General features: G+C 36.6%; 4 protein-coding genes across 7 annotated transcripts; 2 read left to right on the forward strand and 2 right to left on the reverse strand.

The window, feature by feature from the left end:
• The first annotated feature begins 370 nt into the window (after window positions 1-370).
• On the forward strand, window positions 371-909 carry LOC140965525 (non-specific lipid-transfer protein 1-like). Its single transcript, XM_073425584.1, has 2 exons — window positions 371-792; window positions 900-909. The coding sequence occupies exons 1-2, from the start codon at window positions 452-454 to the stop codon at window positions 907-909; spliced, it is 351 nt and encodes a 116-aa protein (XP_073281685.1). The 5' UTR covers window positions 371-451.
• Window positions 910-5,397: 4,488 nt separating this feature from the next.
• LOC140965512 (vacuolar-sorting receptor 1-like) lies at window positions 5,398-10,074 on the reverse strand. Of its 2 annotated transcripts, none has more exons than XM_073425567.1 (12): window positions 9,417-10,074; window positions 8,605-9,297; window positions 8,182-8,270; window positions 8,031-8,100; window positions 7,875-7,958; window positions 7,647-7,723; window positions 7,490-7,571; window positions 7,152-7,234; window positions 6,966-7,038; window positions 6,765-6,893; window positions 6,545-6,651; window positions 5,398-6,462 (listed from the first exon to the last, which is right to left on the reverse strand). In XM_073425567.1, the coding sequence occupies exons 1-12, from the start codon at window positions 9,715-9,717 to the stop codon at window positions 6,364-6,366; spliced, it is 1,887 nt and encodes a 628-aa protein (XP_073281668.1). In that variant the 5' UTR covers window positions 9,718-10,074; the 3' UTR covers window positions 5,398-6,363. The 2 variants fall into 2 exon arrangements, with proteins under 2 accessions (XP_073281668.1, XP_073281669.1); XM_073425568.1 differs by having other exon boundaries at window positions 6,966-7,032; window positions 9,417-10,071.
• A 1,419-nt stretch (window positions 10,075-11,493) lies between these two features.
• LOC140965511 (uncharacterized) lies at window positions 11,494-15,440 on the reverse strand. 2 transcript variants are annotated; one of them, XM_073425566.1, is made up of 5 exons: window positions 15,056-15,440; window positions 14,744-14,846; window positions 13,774-13,897; window positions 12,685-13,581; window positions 11,494-12,113 (listed from the first exon to the last, which is right to left on the reverse strand). In XM_073425566.1, exons 1-5 carry the CDS (start codon window positions 15,216-15,218, stop codon window positions 11,730-11,732), a joined length of 1,671 nt encoding a protein of 556 aa, XP_073281667.1. In that variant the 5' UTR covers window positions 15,219-15,440; the 3' UTR covers window positions 11,494-11,729. The 2 variants fall into 2 exon arrangements, with proteins under 2 accessions (XP_073281667.1, XP_073281666.1); XM_073425565.1 differs by having other exon boundaries at window positions 14,744-14,849.
• A 2,500-nt stretch (window positions 15,441-17,940) lies between these two features.
• On the forward strand, window positions 17,941-20,351 carry LOC140965552 (uncharacterized). 2 transcript variants are annotated; one of them, XM_073425643.1, is made up of 2 exons: window positions 17,941-18,560; window positions 19,026-20,351. In XM_073425643.1, the coding sequence occupies exon 2, from the start codon at window positions 19,128-19,130 to the stop codon at window positions 20,121-20,123; it is 996 nt and encodes a 331-aa protein (XP_073281744.1). In that variant the 5' UTR covers window positions 17,941-18,560; window positions 19,026-19,127; the 3' UTR covers window positions 20,124-20,351. The 2 variants fall into 2 exon arrangements, with proteins under 2 accessions (XP_073281744.1, XP_073281743.1); XM_073425642.1 differs by having other exon boundaries at window positions 17,941-18,194; window positions 18,388-20,351.
• Window positions 20,352-20,942: the final 591 nt, after the last annotated feature.

Consider the following 20,942-nt stretch of genomic DNA (forward strand, 5'->3'; position numbering starts at 1 on the left):
CAATTAATTTTTATAGCAACTTGAATTAATTGTTTTCATAAAACAGGAACAAATACGAAGTAGTTGTTATAGATGTCATATATTTTACCCAACATTTGATGTATATCCAATGTAACATATATATATATCAAATTATTTTAGAGTCACTAAAAAAACTAGGGAAAATAAAGTTCGTTTCAAAAAGAACCTACACTACTGTGGAGTTGGGAGGATCATAGGGGACGGGCTAATCTATATATGTTTACATAATTAGCGTCGCACTTACGTTGTACTCTACACTACATAGATCCTGCAGAAAATTCAACTTATATTGAATTTCCCTTTACTTCACACCAGTCCGATCCGGCCTCTATATAAGGGCCTTGAATATGAAGAAGTACCTTTACATCCATCCACTTCTACCAATCAATATTTCTACAGATTCTCAAAAGGTTTCCTTCATTTTGTATCCATGGCTTTAAAAGCAATGATCTTGATTAGCATCATGGTGATGGTAATGTGCATGGCTGCACCTTCGAATGCACAGGGCATAAGCTGCCAGACGGTGGTGGACAACTTGGCGCCGTGCGAAACATACCTCCAGCAGGGTGGAGACCCGCCAACTGCATGCTGCGATGGCATTAGATCTCTTAACAGCGCCGCTAGCACCGCAGCAGACCGCAAGACCGTCTGCCAGTGTTTGAAGACCATAGCAAAAGATTCTGATGTCAACCCTCAATATGCGGAAAGCTTGCCTGCCAGTTGCAACGTTGACATCCCCTATCCCATCAGCTACAACACCGACTGCGACACGTAAATCTTTCTTCGATTATTACATCGTCGTTATTTACGTACATTTTGGACAAGTTCTTGGTTTGTATATCTTCTCATTAACTGTTTCCTGTAAAAATTTCTTGCAGTGTTCAGTGAACGTTTGGAGATTGCTGGGACGTGGAATTGATCAGTGATATACGTATTCTGCAAATATCGACTTATTTCTCTCTACCATGCGCGGGGAGAGTTCGTAATAAACATTAGTGAAGGGATTAAATGTGTTTTAATTTCCTTCGGTTCTTTCTCATTACTTGGCCTCACTTTACTATTTTAAGTTTATGTTTCAATAAAAATATATTTACCATTATGATAATTTTTGAAAGGTATTTTACCATTATATTCTTGTACTAATGATCATGATAAATGAAACATGAAAATTGAGAAAGTGAAGGTGGAAATAAAAGGCCACCATTCTTTGAGGAACGAACAATCCACAGTCCACACCAAACAATCACGCTTAGCAAGAAAATTCCCCTTTGAATGTACTTAGCAAGGTAACATTCACTCGTGACACATATCTTGGCCAGCAAAGATTAATGATCCAAGTACAATTCATGCTCACTGAGCAAGGAATTAATCAATGGTTGCAACTGTGAGACAATGTAATAAAATATCTTCTTCTGAGTTGGTAATTGACAAATAGTCATGAGTTCGTTTTCTCTGCCAACACCTTCTCGAAAGTGTGCACCTCGTGTCATAAAAAAAAAATTTCTTTTGGCTTGCTCAAACGGGGATTTTGGAATCCAATTAAAGGCTAACACTATATTTGAGAGTTCATTGTTAAGTTCTCATGCATAATTATTCACTTCAATGACCTGCTAGTTTCTTCGGCTGTACACTATTTCATCTTTTATACTACGACTAAAGCATTTCAATCAAACACACAATTATCAATCAACATTTATTTCTTCGCTAATTTCTACTCGACCAGAGGCGTAGATCAATGTGGGCAAAGCTGGGCATAAGGCCAGCAGATATTTTTTTTTATATTTTAGGCTTAGGTATACATGTTTAAAGCCCAATTCACAAAAAACAAAAAAGAATGGATTGGATTTTAAAGTTCAATTAATGTTTAAAGTCCAATTTAAATGAGTAATTAAATGTGTAGATATAAAGTCCAATTCAAAGGGTTATTAAGTGTAGATTGTAAACCATTATTGAGAAGAAAAAAAACCAGCTGTTCGGTTGAAGATGGCGCACGCACGAGAAAGCTTCGGAAAAAATTGAAGAAACAAAATTTCTTCTAGGTTTGTATTTCAAATTTATTTATATCAACGATATAGATTATGATTTGTAAATATTATGTTAGTATGATGATTGATGCTTCAACTGTTGCAACAATTGGGTTTTTTCTATCGGCACGGCTCGATTTTGGTGTGTCTTTGAAAGCCCTCTCTGTTTCAGGTTTGTTGAAGGAAGAGTTTTGCTCAGATGATATATAAATGGAATATATTAGAACTTGCTCTTGTTTTAATTAGTTTTAAATTACATAATTTAAAATTTTGATATATATCTTGTGTCAAACATTGGCCAGAACAAAGAAGTCTGTTATCACTCCTTTGATTGATAGGTCGGTTCGATTAGTTCTGACTCTTCCAGTTTCTACAGCAACTACAGAACGAGCTTTTTCAGGAATGAAACTCATTAAGACACCACTTCGTAATAAAATGGAAAATGGCCTTTTGGCCAATACCATGATTGTTTATATAGAGAGTGATATTGCTCTGGATATTGATACAAAATTTATCGTAAACAAGTTTGATGTATTAAAAAATCACAAAATTCGGCTTAAATAAGAATTCAGTATGTTCCTTTTAACTTCTTTTTTATTTCTATTATACGAAGTTCAAATTAATATTTAAAAATATTCTGCCCACGAGAAAATATATTTCTGGCTACGCCACAGTATTCGACCTAGTTCTAGAACAGATACATTTTGGGGGAAGAAGGAAAAAGAACCGATTTTCATCGATGGATTTAAGAAGACGAAATTTAAATTTGTCACTTGTTTGGATAAACAAATCAATTTTCTTGGTTTGTTTGAATATCCAAAATTGGAATCGATTTTCTTCCCATCCCATCCAATCCAATCCAATCCAACGTCAAGTTATACCATTTCCCTCGAATCCATCCTCAAATCAAATCACTACGTCCCAATAAAATTCATCGATTCAAGCTCAAGGTTACGTCAATTCTATAGAGAAGAAACATTACCGGGCTTCCTCCCTCTTCCAAAAGAAGCGAAGATATTGTCTTTGAATTATCCATGGAACTACTGCAAATGGCCCCCGACGTTTGATCGGTTCCTCTGGGCTTGGAGGATCCAAGTTATAGGGTTCTAAATGAGTTGGGCTTCATTTTTAGCCTATTGGGTCTTTGAATTGTAGGCCCATAGTAATGTCTAACAAGCCTAGAAGGAGGTTTAAAGTGCCCTTTATGCTTATTGATGCCTTTCTTCTCCGCTGATGTTGCAAGTAAACCAGCAGCAGTCATGGAGTGTAGCTGTTCGAGCAAAATCAAAGAACTTATATTTCAGTTTAAAGGCGTCCAAATTCTCGCCCCTCTCCAAGATCTTCCGGTTTTCTGTCCGGTGTAAGCTCCACCCATTTCACTTCAAAATCAAATCTGAACCTCATTCCTCGTTTTCATGGATACCAAAATCTTTAAAACGCAAGATCTTTCAGATATTTCGTTCCAAACGCACCAAAAGGGACGAAATTTTCGGGACATGGTGTGCTCGTAAGGTATCACACTATCAATCGATGAAAGTTTCGGTTTTTTTTTTTAAAAAAATGAGATAATTTTTTGTTGATCGAGTATATCACCTTTGCAGTGTTGTGTTTGCGTGAGTGTGGCATTGGTTGGAACAGTAGTCCCACATTTGTGCAAATTAATATGGGATCATAACTGCTTCTCATTCTTGTGGCTGTACTTTCTGGGTCTTGGATTGAAGAGTTGGTGGTATGGAGGAAGGAGAAGTCACAGCTTTTGGTTGATAGTCGTCACGGTTTCAGCAATGGGTCTGCAGCAGCTGAGTAATTTATTTATCTGGGACTATTTTAGCAGGTCTCGCTTTTCATTTTCAAGGTATATTTGTTCATTGTTCAGGTGAACTGCAATGGAAGAATTCAAGTTATATTTATTGTTGGAGCTCTGTTCAAATTATCATTGTGTTTTGGCTTGTTTTATAACTTATTATAATGTGACAAGATATCAGTGGAGTGTGTGTTTGCTAAGTTAACAACTTTGGAAATCTGTAATCATTGCAAGATGTATATTTAAACAGGGAAAAAAAAGGATTTATAATATTTTATGTATATTCGGATCTCAACCAGTCATGCTAAAAATCCAAAAAGGGAAAGTAAAAATGAAAATTCCACATGACATATCAACAACTATTGAAGATTCCTCGCCTTTCTCCTTTCTAATTATATTTAGGGATGATATATCGTATCGTATCGAAAATTATATACTGTATATCGTACCGAAAATTACGGTATAAGAAAAATCATATCGATATTGTACCGAAATTTTCGGTATAACCGAAATTTTCGGTACATATAACTAGCATACCGATTATACTGAAATTGTACGTTATACCGAGATTTTGGTACGGTATCAGTCTATACCGTTTCATACCGAAAAAAACCTTACATTTTAAAAATTTTAAAATTTAATTTTTTAAAATATTATATATTTTAAAATTTTTGTATATTTTTTCGATATTTCGGTATATACCGAAATTCTCAAATTGCATATCGTTACCGTACCGAAATTCTCAAATTGCATATCGTTACCGTACATTTTAAAAATTTTAAAATTTATTTTTTTAAAATATTATATATTTTAAAATTTTTGTATATTTTTTCGATATTTCGATATTTCGATATTTAGGTATATACCGAAATTCTCAAATTGCATATCGTTACCGTATCGAAAAATTCGATATTGTTATCGTACCGTACCGAAATCTTCGGTAAACCGAAAATGCGGTAAATTCGACATTTTTTCGGTACGGTAATTTTGGTATAACGAAAATTCGATATTTTTTTCCCACCCCTCATTATAGGGTAACAATTCAACACATTTTTTTACAAATTTTTTTTTTGATGTGATGCTTATGGTTTGATGAATGAAATATTTATCGACCACTTTGTATTTAGAATAGTTTTGTACTCTCAAGAATAATATTACCAAACTACATGATGTCCAACACAATATTATCAGGTATTGTTTGTTATATATGATTTGAAAAAATTTCCTTTTAAACAATGTAATTACTATATATGCTTTTGACCAGGAACAATTTTCAAACATGGGAATTAGGAGGTGTAATTAAAACACCTCAAAATTGAGTTGAAATTACGATTTTCATGAATGAATCGTAAATGGTTGTATTCAAATTTGAAACTCGTGTTCGAATATCTTGGGCACATCTTTTTGTTTTTCCAAAAAGTAAGCATGTTTTGTTTAACGTTCGTTCTCATGATATTACATACTAGTACACCATTTGAAACTTAAATTCAAATTCAAAATTCCATGAATTCTCATTGAAGATCAAAGACGCAAAAACTTACTAGCAATCATGAATTTTTATAAGATCATTTTTTTTTTTTTTTAAAAAAATGAAATGGATGCCAACAATTTGTAATGTGAAATACACATAGAATCGATGATAGACTACATATAGCACGTACATGCATGAGACTAAAGAAGTGATTCAAGCCTAGCCAGAAAGAATCGCCGAATGGTTCGAAAAACATGAGGTACGTGGTATGTTGGCTACTTGGGATCAGTTGCAGCAGCATCTGTTCTTGATCCTCTTTTACAAAGATGAAGAATGGGTTGGAACATTCTCTTTATCAAAGCCTGGAAACCCGACCCCCCATTGCGCCGCCCTCTTCTCAAAGGAGTTTGGCCGATAGCTGGGATCGATCCCGACAGGCTCCGCGCCAGCATGGCTTGGTTGAGGTGCAGCTCAAAGGATAGCCGCTCATACTGGTCAAGCAATGTGCTTTGTTCGTCACCGAAAGTCTTGGAGATGGAAGTCATATCCTCCAGTGTTTCCAATTGGTACAGCAAGTTGTTGAAGATAACCAGTCGCATGGTTGAAGTAAATTTAAATGCTCGCAGAAAGGTAAAGTGTGCACGTTTTGTCAAATGGCCGCCATTCAAGAATATGGAGTTTGGATTTAGTTGCGAGTTAGATCAGAATAGAAGGAATGCAGCGAACAATCCTTGAAAAGGTGGATAACAATATGACACAAAGCATGAAAAAAGAATAGAAAAGAAAAGAAAAAAGCCCTGTGTGATGAATTATTGAATTTATTGCACATAGCAACGTTCAGAAAAGAAAGAAAGAAAAAAAAGTAACTTGTTTCTCTCACGCATAATTTGAAAATGCATTATTTTGTTACCTTTTTTGGATCAAATTAATATTATTAAATTAATTAAAAATAAATCAATAAGACAGCAAATGAAGAAAAGAATAAAATAAAATAAAATGCTGATGCTACACGGCAAACATTTATTTCTTATCCAAATGTAACATTACACTCTCCCTAGAGGCAGCTGACTGGGTACCTCCCCTTGATTGTCCAGAGGCATGTATTGTGCCATGATAGCTCGTATCTCGGAATCCATGTATCTCTGCATAAAGACAACTCATATGTTATCATCATCGCCGTATTGATCAAAACTTGAGTAAGACTGTATTCGAATTCATAGATACCCGAATCCTGTACTTATAAACAGCATATCCAGATACTCCAGCCACGGCCAACCCGACGATCACAAACGCCGTAAACCCCCAACCGACTTCTCCACTGCCAACTTTACCTGAAAATAAAAAACACAAACATAATTAAATCTCGTTAACTAACATGATACGTACGTAGTTGGTTTCTATGCACAAAATGATTTGTGATAGATGCAAAATGCCTTGTGCTTACTTATACATGTATCATGTTCGTGTATATATATAGAGTTGCCTCTGCAACTGCATTCATAACTTCCCCAGGTGTTCTTGCATTTGCAGTCTGCGCATTGGCATGCCAGTTTTTCCTTGCATTCATCAATATCTGAAAGAAACAACCCAGAGTTAAACTCGCAAATCCGCCTCTGAAACTGTAATTTACACACTGATGGGTTACCTTCACAACTATTAACTCCATCTCCCCTGAATCCTGATGGGCACTTGCAACCTTTTGTATGGTCATCCTGAAGTTGTCGGTCAAACAACATCATCCAGCCACAAAACATTAATCTTTGAGGATTAGGCTGTGCTTCAGAGGAAAAAAAAGGTAGTAAAATAAAATTTTAGCTGTCTGAAAACTCACAATGCATGCTGAGTAAGTTCTTCCACCCTCGGTTCCCTTCCAACACCCTCCGTTATTTATCTCACATCTTAACGCTCCTGAAGCTATGACACCAAGAAAAAAAGACGAGTATATTAAACAAAGTATGCCGACTAAATAATGAACCAAAAAAACAAATAAGGCCCCCTTTCCATTCTATTTCCAACGTTAATGAGGAATGTGTTATGCTAATCATGAACCAAAGAGATATCTCTAGGAAACAATGAGGTAAAACAATTACGAAAAGAGTTTTGACAATAGTTGGTTCAGGAGACAATATGGCATCGTTTATGGAGAGGACTTAAAAAGCAAACAATCACCTTCACAATAAGTATAACCATCACCAATGAATTTCACCCCCTGCACAATTGGGCACTCGCACACCCTACCACGGAAAGTATCCTGTAATAACATTTGTACAAAATAGACAACATTTAGCAGCCAAATGATGAAACTGAAGCAAAAATATTAGAGTACCCGGCAAGCAGTAATATTAGCAGCCTTGTCTTGCCAGCATCCACCATTGTTATGCAGACACTCATTTGTTTCCATATCTGCCCCCAAAGAACACATAACGGAACTTTCACAAGTGAGGTAAGTAATCAAGGTGATAGTCCTAGATATGATTGTCTAATGCCTCAAGATTATGTTTGTTGGTTTGTATAGAATTTTGTGACTTAGAAAACGAGCAGGAACAATAACGACCTTTACTCAGACAAATGGCAGGCTCTGTAGTCTCCTCAAAACCTGAACAAATGGCTTTGAGAACAGCTCCTTTGTCCAGCTTACCTGCATATCAGAATCGGTAACATTAACTTCAAATCTTTTTAGTGTGTGGGAAAATCGCTTCAAAGATTCTACCTCTATATTGTCTGCCATTAACTACAAGAGTTGGCAAGATAGTAACGTCTCCTCGTGATCCCTTCCCTATCTGAGAGAGATTAATCTTTCCATTATCATCTTAAAATGGTTCATGAAGCACACAAAAAGAGCTCTTAAAAAACAATTTAACCTGTGCTTCCTGTTCGGCTTTTAGAACCGGGTTGTCAACATCAGCTTCAGTGTCTCCGATACATTCGTCAATCTTCCTTGTTTCAACTCCTGCATAGAATCATATATCAATTAGCCAAATACTTCTTGCTTTTAACTGCAAGACTATTATGCAAGACGTGCAGAAAGAGGTTACCACATGTCCACATCCATAAGCAAGCAGCAACTATAATTACTCATAAAACAATAGCTATCGGCACATATGCAAAATCCTCAGAAAAAATTAAGTGAAAAAATTCTACATAGGACTTGCAGCACATATACCAAGTGATATTCACATTCGAAAAAGACAGTTTGACAGACCTGATTATCTAGTCACACCTTGGAAACAAATATATATATAAACATTGCTGAATGATAAACATATAAAAGTCAATTAACGTACCCAGGGACCGGATTACTTGATCAGAACACTCCTTAGTATACTTTTTCTCTTTCATGGGACAGCGAATGGAAAAATCTGTCACGTAGTCCCACCACTGCCATGGCTTTCCACTTTCTTTTGCTATCTTAAAGAAGCAGGCTTGCCTTAGATTTTGCACCACCACATCCTTCCCGTCATATCCCCTGCTAAAATCTTGCTCAGGATCCGGTGCGCAATACCTCCCATTATTGATGCACTGTGACTTGCACTGTTTGCTCAAAATGAATGCTTCCGGACAATACCAAGTTATGTAATGAGGAGTGAACTGAGTGTAGCCTTTCTGCTCAAGTATCTGGGCAGCCCCCTTGAAACTTCTGACAAATTCTAACTGGCTGTCACACTTGGGACCACATTCATCGTTGCTATTTGTCCAGAACTCGTACTCAACCCGGTCATCTGGATGCGGCAGGGCCTCCCTCCAATCAATATTCATGTTCACCATTTCTCCTTTAGCTAGTTCTTTCCTTATTTTGTCCCCAAGTTCCCTGCTGATAAGAGTTGATGGGATACTTATGTTCTGTATATAATCCACCATCGCATCATCCCCCTCTGGGGTGTCCATGGTGATAAGAGGCTCAACCCTATCATCCACAACGACAATAGCAGCAGCTCCTGCGTTCTGAGCATTCCATGCTTTCAATGTAAAATAGCAATCTGGCATTAAAGTAAAGACAAAAATCATATACCTGGTGCAGGTGTTCCGCAAAAAGTTAAAAAAGAAATGATATACATGCAACATCATGGAAATGAAATCGAACAAATATCGATTGTACCTCCTCTGTCTACTAAAAGGAAGACAGGAATGCCACCAGGCTTATTATTATTACTCAACGAAATATCATCATCTTCAAACCTCTTGCATGCGTTCTGGTTGGATTTTGGGTACAAGACAGACCCAACCATCGTCCCACCATATTGAGGAACCCCAAAATTCCCTATCGCGCATTCATACACGCTTTTCAGCGACGGAGGTGACGTCACCGTCAGGTAGTTCTTCTCCACAACAAATCTCCCTGAACAACACCCGTGTAGGATAAACCAAACGCACACCAATACTCCAAAATATTCCCTCATTTTCTCCGCTCTGTCCTGCTTTCCTTCAACGAAAAAAGAAGATAAAAGGGAGAAATTTGAAACAATCCCGATAATCCCCTCCGCTTCTTTATTTATATCAACCGAAAAGATCACAGTTCTACAGACACTCTTTGGGTACAAAATTCGAGCAAGAAAAAAACAGAACAGTAACGAAGGTGCACAATTAAACCCGAGACTCTATACTGAATGTAATATGTGATGAAAGAGTGGGAGAGAGAAGTGGTTGATGTGGAAGTAGTAAATTATAAACAGAATGTAGATCTAAGGAAAAGCTTGGTTGATCGAGTCAGGAGGAAGAAGCGGTGGGTTCAGAGTAGGAAACGAAACAGTGGCTTATAATTTTTGGATTTCCCGGTTCGGAGTGTTGCATGTTTACCACGTGTGCTTTGGAAATTTTTTTTTGGTAATTAACATATTTGTTGCTTTTTTTGTAAAACGTATTATGTGACAAAAATAAAAAAAAGTTGTAAGGGACAGATGTATGATTTCAATTTTTTTTTTAAATAAAATATATATATATACACAATAAGGGCAGGTTTTTTTAAATATTTTGTAAGGTGTTTTTTTTTATAATTTTAATCATTTTTCTTATACGACCCTGATTCGTCACTGATATAACTTTAAAATGAATGAAAGAAACGTGTATAAAACTGAATTTGATAATGTAGATGACTAAAGTTGTAAAACGACGAGCACACGAAATCAAAAAATATAGTTTTCCCCAAATCATTTTAGTCAATATGCATATCATCAGTTACATGCAATTTCAATTTTCAAATAATATAAAGTTAGGTTTCAATTAGTAGAAGCATTTACGAGTATAGGGACATGTTGAATAACTTATTTTTTTGTCTGATAGTTAACGAGGTGGACTTGGATTACTTGCACTGATCCCACCGTGTCCTTTTTATGGTGACTGGAGGTTTTTTATGGGCTTCCGTCGTTTTGTTGTGCTGGTAAGATTAGGCTGACCTTACCAGTTTCTTTCGAGCCTTTGCTCCTTTGTTTCGTCGAAAAATCCAGCTGTATAATAATATATTTTCATTTTGTATTTTTGGGTTCGGCTTGATAAGAATCTTGGTTCGTTGAATGGTGGGTTGTATACATTTTATGTGTCAGGGCACATGTTTCATTCATTTCTTCCTCTTATCCCCTCCGAGGACGGGCCTAGATATTTGCAGCTCTGTTTTTGGGATAACGTTGCATTATAGAATGTCTGTTGCAGCTATTTGGCTGGAGGGTAATGATGGTGTTAATATTTCTTATGATCAAGATATCATTGCGCACAGAAATAAGCATTATTTTGGGTGTTATGATTCGTTGCAATATCCGTTGTTTTTTTTATGTTATATTGATTTTTTTCCCTGCTTTGCGTTGCAACCACCTATGGAATGATAGGATGGTGTCTTGTAGAGAGTATTACTGCTATAAGCTGCAAATCCAGGATTCTGATATGTCTGTTTTGTTGTATGGTGGAATTTTGTTACAACAGTTTGTTGTCTATATGTACATCAAGTTGGAGACGACAGACGAAAACAAGCGGAGATTTGATCCGAGATGTATTCAGGGAATAGTTGATAGCGATGTTGGTGAGGAAAATTGTGGAAGTGAAATTGGTCACTGTGTTGTTCTTCCTGCATCATTCATTGGAGGTCCTAAGGAATAATCTTGTTTACGGAAGTCTTATGCAATATAACTTGTTCAAAATAACTGCTCACGCTTGCCTCAAGGAACAAGAAAGTAACTTCAGTAATATTCATCTCAGTAAAACTACATTTTGTATAGCACAAACCTTGCTTTTACATCGTTTGCTCGTAGTTCAAGTGGCCGATAAAGGTACCCTTAAATCCCATAAGTAAAATACAATACATTTTGCTTCGTCAGGTAACATAAAACGCTCAACCAGTATAGGAATTTCAGGAACCAAAATATTTGCAAACAATATCAGGGGAGAATGACCAAAAAAGGAACAATAAAAATCCTTCAAGGGGTTATTCATGGTCAAATGGTTCTGGCAAACGCTCAAATCCATTATCAAAGATGGATCCTTCATCGGACTTATCGTCGATACTGTGAAGCCAATTCATATTCTTCAGGTCCTCTTTAAGAAGAATCATTTCATAGCGGGAGCTTTCATAAATATCGTTGTTGGCAAGTCTTGCTGAAGATGGATGCTTGTCCTCTTCACTTCCACTTTCCGAAAATGTGTTAATATGATTTATGATCTCTGCAACGTCACTATAACGAGAAATTGGTACGCATCCATTGCCAGATGCTGCACCAAGTTGAGTTTTATGGTTGTCGGATCGAACGCTTTGAGGAAATAAATTTGAGCCTGTAAGAGGTCGAGACAAATTGCTTCCATTTTTTAGATCCTGTAATATTAGTAGAAGATTGTTGAGAACCATGATGAGCAAACATATGCTCCACCTACTATCATATGGCACCGATTTAAGTTACGACTATTCATTTCCCTTTTCTTCGTTAGGGAGAAACCAATAAATGGCACTCAGCTGGTGATAAACATGGCACCAGGCATCAGCGCATCCTTAATACTGCTAGTCGCTCCTATTTAATAACTTTACCCACACTCATTATCCTGCTTGCTGGTTACATAAACTAATAATGAAAGGGAGAATAATCGACATGTCATCGCATGAAGGTCCCTGAGAGTCGGGAACAAAAGAAGCTGAAAACAGAATCATGACCAACTGGTGAGGGTGTCGTATTACCATGTTATTTGCGATGGTTCAAGTTTGTTACCATCTATATGGTAAACTAAAACACAAAGAAGAGTTGCAAAAGAAAATGCTCAGAAGTTATCTTCTTTTTTTTTTCCCCTTGTGGAAACGTACAGAGCAACAGGCAAAACTTCATATTGGGAATTTAATAGTAAAACATATGTTACTAATAAATATTTAAAAACTCAAAGTTAGAAACGAATACCATATGTCTTGCAGCAATATCAGGTGTTTTCTTTGAAATTGTCCGGCCAGACCCAGTGCCATCAGTGGATGAACTGACAGGTTTCCGAGTCGACAACTCTCTCCGATAATCCACCGAATTATTCAGCTGTCCATTCACAAGTGGTCGACCCCTGCCAACTGGATCTGCAGCTCTTCCCCTGGTGACCACCGGCGATGACTGTCTCCTCGGCGCAGTGACTGTAGTTGCTAAAGGTTCTACATTTCCTTTAGCAGCAATAGCCAGTCCAGGTCTGGACCTACCAGCAGATATTGATCTCTCTGTCAGAGTCGTTCGCAAGTTTGGTGGTGTTTCAAGTGGAAAATCAGGGAGTATGATGGTATGTGGAGGCGGGCAAACTCGTGAAGCCGGAGAGCTTGGGCGAGATACAGAAGCAACATTGCGTCCGTTGGTGTGACTATGTGCACCTGGGACAGAAGCTCCAGAAACAAGAGATAAAGATGGTGTGGAATTTAGATGAGTAGGTGTAGATGGCCTCGATGTTGTCCACGCCGCGGAAGAGTTAGTGTTTGCAGAAACTTGTGTCCTAGAAGTAGGAGTAGATGGTCTTGAGTTCTGCGATGGTTTTGGTTTATCCACTGAAGATGCAGTGGGAGCGGTACGAGATTTAGAAGGAGTTGTAGATCTTGACACTGTTGGGCGTGCAGAAGGGGTTGAAGGTCTTGTAGTTCCTGAAGAGCGGTTAGTAGGAGTTGATGGTCTGATATAAGAAGAGACGGAAGCAGAACTTGAGTTCAAAATGGAAGTTGATTTATTAGAATAGGAATTGTGTTGGGAACTAGAGACAGAAGAACGAGTCACCGATCTGCTTCGTGTTGGTTTTGCAGCATGGTTGCTTTCTGACTGAGAAACTGACAGCTGAAATTGAAAACTTTCTATGTTTACAAAAGGTTTCATAAATATGCCAAAGTTGATGGTGAAGTAGCAAGTCAACTTTAACAAGACAAATACAAGTAGAAATACTTCCAAAAAAGAAAAAATATAACTGGAAAAGAGCCAAAACACTGTATTAGAAGCTGTTAGTGAGAAATGGGAAACAAGTTCACATACCCTTGAGGCCTTGGTTGTCGAGATTGATCTGATCAATGGACTGCTTCTTGAAGCTAGAAAGCCAGGCCGAGATTCATTTCCATCCGAAGAAGGGACCAAAGGAGTTCCAGGAGGTGTAAGAAGCCTAACAGATAGTAATCCATGATGCATGACAATATTACTTGGAAACTTCACATAGTTCATCGTGTGGAATTTGTTCTACGCAGAGTAAAACTAGCAACATTGATAATGTTAACTGTAACCGTGGTAATCCAAGGAAAACTCAAAAGAGGCCATTATCGAGCTCTTAGAGATTTAGTTCAGTGATGTGAAGATTCAGCTACATTCTCAGTCGTGTTTTTCTAAACATGCACAGTACTGAGGTCCTGAAGGCCATACCCCATTTTCTGACTTCCAAGTCATCAAGAAATATCAAATTCCTATTTAGACTCTACGGTCTCTTTGAGAAAACTCGTTTTATGAAAAAGGAGAATATGGGAAGTTATAAACTAAGTAATCAATGAGCAGGCAACCTGTTATGAATTATCTAGAAAGAATCCAATGGGCACCCAAAATTCTTTTAGAAACGTTCGCCAACATTCCATATCTTGACTAGTTACTAAATTAACTAGGTAATGCAACAATTCTCGAATATCTATCAGGTTTCCAAGCTATTACTGAATCCACAACTTATACCACATGAAAAGTAGCAAAGCCTAGAACTAACAATATAACTACAATAAAAATCAGGACGGAAATGCGTTTTCGGTAAGTTCATTCCCTATTTGAAGTGAGAAACTAAAGCAACATGCGATAATCCAACTTATAACGATCAGAAACAGCATCTATCACGTTCCACAATTGTTTTGCGGTACTTTGGACAGGGGTAAGCTTCAAGCCAAATAAAGAAAATAAAATCTCAGCATAAGCTACAATCCGGATCTGATTACCCAAGAATGAGAATAACAAGAAATAGAGATCGAAGGATTACCAATCATAGTCGTGCTTCCCGCCATCGGCTGACAAAAAATCATTCAATCCACTCTTCCCCTGTTTTGCCGATCCAATCGAGAGTCTCCCCAGCTTTAAAGGTACTACTAAACCACAGGTTCACACAGTCAAGGCCAAACGGACAATAAAATGCAAATCAAAGCAAACTCGCAATTGGTTGAACAAACGCAGTGAAATGAGCAGTCGCAAAGCAAAACCCAGCTCGAAATCGAAATAACAAGCAAAAATAAAACAAACAACGATACTGGATATAACTAAGCAAAAAAAAACAAGGTGATAAAAAGTATGTTACCATCGGGATGGTGAGTAGAGGTAACGGAAAAGCGGCGGAGGGTCTTGGAGAAAAGATCCAAATTATCATCTTCATTGAAATTACGAAGTGATCCATTTGGAAAAAGCCCTGGCGGGCTCTTTCGGGCGGCGCCGATGACAGATTCTTTGAGGCTGCGACTCATCAGATAACTCAAGATACAGTATCTGCTCGAAGGGTAGAAACAGATAGAAAAAGAATGTTCAAAATACAAAAAATAGATTTGGTTTAGATCTGAAATCGGAATCAATTCAAGTGAACAGAGAGGTGGAAGGTAAGATGGAGCAAGAGCAAGTGAAGAAGCGCAATGGAGACGCAATTATGGCCAATGCAGCTGCGTATGATCCATTTTCCTTTAATTTTTTTGTCAACCTCTTCTCCATAATTAATACAGTCTTCAGTTGTATATTATATTACACACCTATATTTATAAAATAAATTATCGGGAAATTGGCTTTCAGTCCCCAACCGTCTTTTTTTTTGTGTTCAGTCCCTGGGTACTTTTTTAGTATCACATTTCCACATGAAGTGTAACACATTTTCACATGAAGTGTAACACAATTTGTACGACATAGTACCATAATTTTGTGGGTAGGGAGTAAACCCAAAGAAATATTTTGATTGGGGATTTTTCACCAACTTCTCCAATTATCGATTTGTTTCATAAAAATTCAAATCATATATTCATATAACAAAATTGACGCCCGCATGGGCTTAGCTCAGTTGGTCAGCAGCAGTGAATCTTGGAGCAATAACCAGGGATCGAGTCTCGCAAGCGGCAGTATGGAAGTTAAATTCCCTCCAATGTAGGGGAGCTCCTTGTGCGCGGCGTAGCATAAGATCTAGCTGCTGTTGGTTGGCTGAGTCACTATGATTTACCTTCTCTCACAATCCTGTCGAGCCGGGACGAGGGGCGCCTAAGGTGACCGATTTCATCTTTTGGAGCAATATAACAAAAGTGACTATAAAATTGATTAACGACACGATTTAAAATTTTTTCTTGCAGCCGAAAGATACGTACCATAAATTGAGGGCATGGCCCAACCATATGCATGTAAGCGATAAAGCGAAACATAGAAGGAAGAATGGGACAGCTTCAGCGTAGTATATTGTTCGATAACGACAGTCTTCTTTCCCATGTTTCCCTTTCATTGTTACAATTGTTTATTGAAGAAAACAAAAAAAAAAACTTGTGGATTTAACTTTTTGATGGGTTTTCTTAATTGTGATGAAATATATTTAGTGCTGAAGAAGCAACGCGCGGCCATAGTGCCAAATTCATCAGCCATTGTTTTGTCCACATTCTCATCATCTAATTTTCAATCAAAATTCACTTGTGTTGATGGGCGTAGAGTTGGGGTGTGAAATTTGAGATGGAGGGATAGTGACATGTGAATAGAGGTCTAATCGAATCGAGATGATTTCACGAACCAAATTTAAAGTTAAATTATTTTGTTAGATGGTCCGTTAACTGATATTAAACATGTTCGAAGTTTGAAATTGAGCTCTAATTCGAACTCGTTCGAGCAGAATGTTTTTAACTACTCGAACACAAGTTCATAACTCAGATGTTTCTCGATGTTCAACTCGATCACGTTCATTTACACCTCATTTGTGTCGTCGCTGCTTTTCGGAACTTTGGTAAGGCAGCACATTCGAAATTGAGGCCAGAAAATAACACTTTGCCATTTCATCAGATTTATACCATTTGATCTCAAGAAAAAAATCGAAATATATCTTTCTATATAAAAAAAAATAGTTGTGTACATAAATAAAAAGCAAGTAGATCTACTTAATAATCTACCTCATATGGTATCATATTATCATTTTTTATTTTCTTTTGGCCCAAAATAAGTGTGTGAAATATGGTAGTTAAATTTAATAAAGATTGACAGAGTTTTATATTTTTGTGAATTTATTATAATAAATTTTTTGGTTTTTAATATGAATAATTTTGTCCATTTAAAAAAGGACTATAACATCAAAATTAATCAATTTTGGCATCTCAACTTTAACAATAATTCGCTTCCTTGACACGTGTTGTACGTGTACCTATTTTTTTGTGTTAAATAACTTTTATATGAAAAATATAAAATTTTATTAAAATTTAAAGTTTTAAAATGAATTTTTTTATGTCGCGTTTATATATGATAAAAGCTATAACAATGATAACTAAATATTTTAATGGAGTCATAGAAGAGATAAATTTACAAACATATTTTTTTTATAAATTTTTTGAATAAAATATATTTTGATACACGAAGTATTGATAAATAGATAAATTGATTATCATTATAAATTGTTTAATTGATATAAGATCTGGGTAAAGTCAATTTTACGTTTTAATAAACTTACTTTTAAAGCCAATTAATTTTTAGTAAATTCTACTAACTTCATATTTTATTTCTCTAAGTCATTTCATTGATTAAAAGTGTTAAAATAAATTAATGTTTATTAAAAAATTGTAATAAATAAGTATCTATTTTGTATCTATTTACTGTTTTATATAATTCTATGATCATAAACATAATTGCTACGACCTGAGTTAGAATTTAAAGAAGTTGAATAAATTTTTTTTAAAAAACTTGAACTATAATATCTCATTTTTGAAATGTTCAAAAATGAACCGATCATCGATAAATTAAATCGAGTTTGATTATAAAATCAGACAGAAAAAATTCAAAATAATCTTATACACATATATATAATTTTATTAAGATATGATAAATATATATTAGTGATTATATAAGATTCGTCGAGATTGGATGGTTTTTTAGATAAATTAAAAATAAATTGAAAAAAAAATCGAAAAAAAAAAAACAAAATAAAATTATTAATAAACTCACATCAATTTGCTATATTATATTGTCTCGTCTTTTACACACTCTGAATCTACTTCCGTCACTTTCCTCTCTCCCCCACTTCATCTTCCACCTGCGGACATCTTTCACGCACACTTGTACGTTACCCAGCTACTCTTGTGCTCTATCTTTGCTTCTACACCCACCCTTTAAACTGCAATCCACTTCTTTTGTCTATACCATGATGATATAATGATTTAATTTGCGTTTTGGAAGGTGACGCATTGAGCAGTTTTTTATTTGTAGGCGGATTAGGATAGGTAAGTGATCATTATCTGTTTTGATTTTTGTAAATATACGCACTTTCTTTGATTTTTTCCCCTTTTTTCGTAAAATAAAAAAATAAGGAAAAGATTGGATCTCATTGGGTGAGTGAGGTGATTCCGGGGCTTACGTTTCTCGGGGAATTTGTTATGTCCGCTTATTGGGTTTCTTTTCCATTCATTTTTTTAGTCATTCCTCTATTGGGTATATTCTTTTCCTGTTTATACTGAGGGAAACGTGATTTTGTGGGTGCGCCGCGTCGCTTACGGGTTAGGGTTTATATGTATCTTTATATAAATATACAGAATCCGCGGGCTTGGCTGCAACTTGGAGTGGGGGAACGGTAATCACATGTTGAGTTGGTGAGTTCTTGATTTGGGAATTTTATATTCTGTTTTGAGTTTCGTTGACTTCTTTAAAGAAGAGAGGCTTCTATTCTTTATTTTTTTCTTTTATGTTTTTAAATTTTTGACGCAGTAGATTCTCTTTTTTATTTAGCTTATAGTATTAAATATGGTGATGGTATAAGATTCTAAAGGAGAGAGGGGGTGAGGGACTTAAAAGTGCTTGTGAGGTTTGCTGCTGCTTTCCAACGGTTCGAAGTTGCTCTTCTTGGCTTTACTGTCTTGGAAGACTTTGCAGCTTTTGCCCTACTGTCACTGTTGGTTAACGATCATGGAATAAGATTCTGTATGAACTTTGGTAACCTGTGATGTGTGACTGTGAAGTTTCTTGATCCTGTTATTGTTTATTATTAAAGGATAGGGGGGGAGTTTGTTCTTCGCTCGCTTGATCTTTTGGGATCTAAGGTTCATTTTGGCATTCAGATTGCCAGCTGGCGGACTTTCGGCATTTTTGCCTTGAATTTAGATTTGGATCGACTACATTTGTTTGGCTCCCATTAGTTTGATATTTAGAAACATCCATCCATGGGACTTGTTAGAGGTCTGGTATTGCTTCGTCTATCTGTTGTGTTGTTATTCTTGTTGCTGAGAGTCACTGGAGCTCAATCACCTCCGTCTCCAACTTCTAATTCATTGTTTAGTAATGCACGGGCACTAGATGCTCTCCTCCAAGACTATGCGTACCAGGCATTTGTGCGTCCACGAACCGGTGTTGTTTATGATGGAGCTGTCTCTTTTAATCTCTCTGGGATTCAGATTTCGGCCATGAGACTCCGGAGTGGTAGCTTAAGGACAAAGGGTGTTAGTACGTACAAGGAGTTTGAGATTCCCAAGGGTGTTAGGGGACAACCTTACACTGAGAGGCTTGTTTTGGTCTACCAAAATCTGGGCAATTGGTCTATGGTATATTACCCCCTTCCTGGCTACAAGTATTTGTCGCCGATATTGGGCCTTCTAGCTTATGATGCTGCGGATCTTATGGCCAGAAACTTGCCTGTACTGGATATCAAGGCCTCTGGTCAACCCATATCTATCAAGTTTTTGGGATTACAGTCCGTGCCAGAAGGATCAGTTCCCAAGTGTGCTTCATTTGATTTAAACGGTTCAGTTAGTTTCTCTAGTGTGTTGTCAGACAATATATGTACAACATTCCAACAGGGGCACTTCTCTATTGCAGTGGAATCAATTTCCCCAGCTCCTGCACCATTCTCCCCTCCTCCTCCACCACCACCACCACCGCAACGAGGAATTAGTGGTACTCCAGAAGAGCAGGAAGGCAGTAACCATTCCAAGGTCTGGATAATTGTGGGGTCAGTGGTAGGGGGGTTCGCATTGTTAATTATTCTAGGACTCGTGATTGTGTGGCTATGCAAGTATAAACATAGGAAGAAAATGCATCAAATGGAGAGGGCAGCAGATGTGGGGGAGGCTTTGCATATGACCACCGTTGGAAGCACTAAAGCACCAGCAGCTACCGGAACAAGGACTCAACCAACGCTCGAGACCGAATATGTACCCTGAGTTTATTTTTGGAATTCTCGCTTTCTGATTGCAGACATGTTAGGTGTCTAGCCCATTGTTTTGTTAATTCTTTTGGGTTGTGATGTGGGAAGTATAGAGATTATTGTTGGTGTATATAAAACTCTTAGAAAAGCATTCATATTTGATTCATTTGTCAGCAGTGTGCATTTTGGCTGAAACCAGTGGATTTCTAGTCTCTGTGATGAAGGAAATTTACTTGTTACGCTACTGGATTTTTTAGTTCCACCTCTTTTTTTTGTGGCTGATGTCTGAAGGTGGTTGATTTTAGTCTGAAATCCACTATGATTTTTAAACTTTCATTCGAACCACAGAACTCAAACGGTCTTTTTATAGATTTCATTTCATTCTAAATCAAAACTAGATCGTAATTCGGAAATCTAAGACATACAATTTGGTTCCAGTTTCTCAAAAAATAAAAATCGAAACCATATGAAAAGGTAATATATAGGATCTATAAATTCTTCTCAAGTTTTAAGTTACAATTGATTTACATATTTTAAACAGTTTGAATTTTTTTGTAACTTAAAATTCAAAATCCAATTTTTACATCTCTTTTAATAGAAAATAAAATATTCATAATATTTCATAAATAATTATAATATAAATAAATCTAATTAGTTTCATAATTTTATATATGATGACATATCATATTGGCATTGATTAGTCTTGACGCCTTCGTGCATGCGCATGCTGATAATTATGAAACATTATTGTAATGAAACGTACGTGCTCATAATCAATATGCATCTATTTAGTAAGACGAAACACACCATAAAAATATAAAATCTCATTTTGATT

Source organism: Primulina huaijiensis, unplaced genomic scaffold, assembly GCF_012295235.1.
Source record: "Primulina huaijiensis isolate GDHJ02 unplaced genomic scaffold, ASM1229523v2 scaffold10763, whole genome shotgun sequence".
Lineage (NCBI taxonomy): Eukaryota > Viridiplantae > Streptophyta > Magnoliopsida > Lamiales > Gesneriaceae > Primulina > Primulina huaijiensis.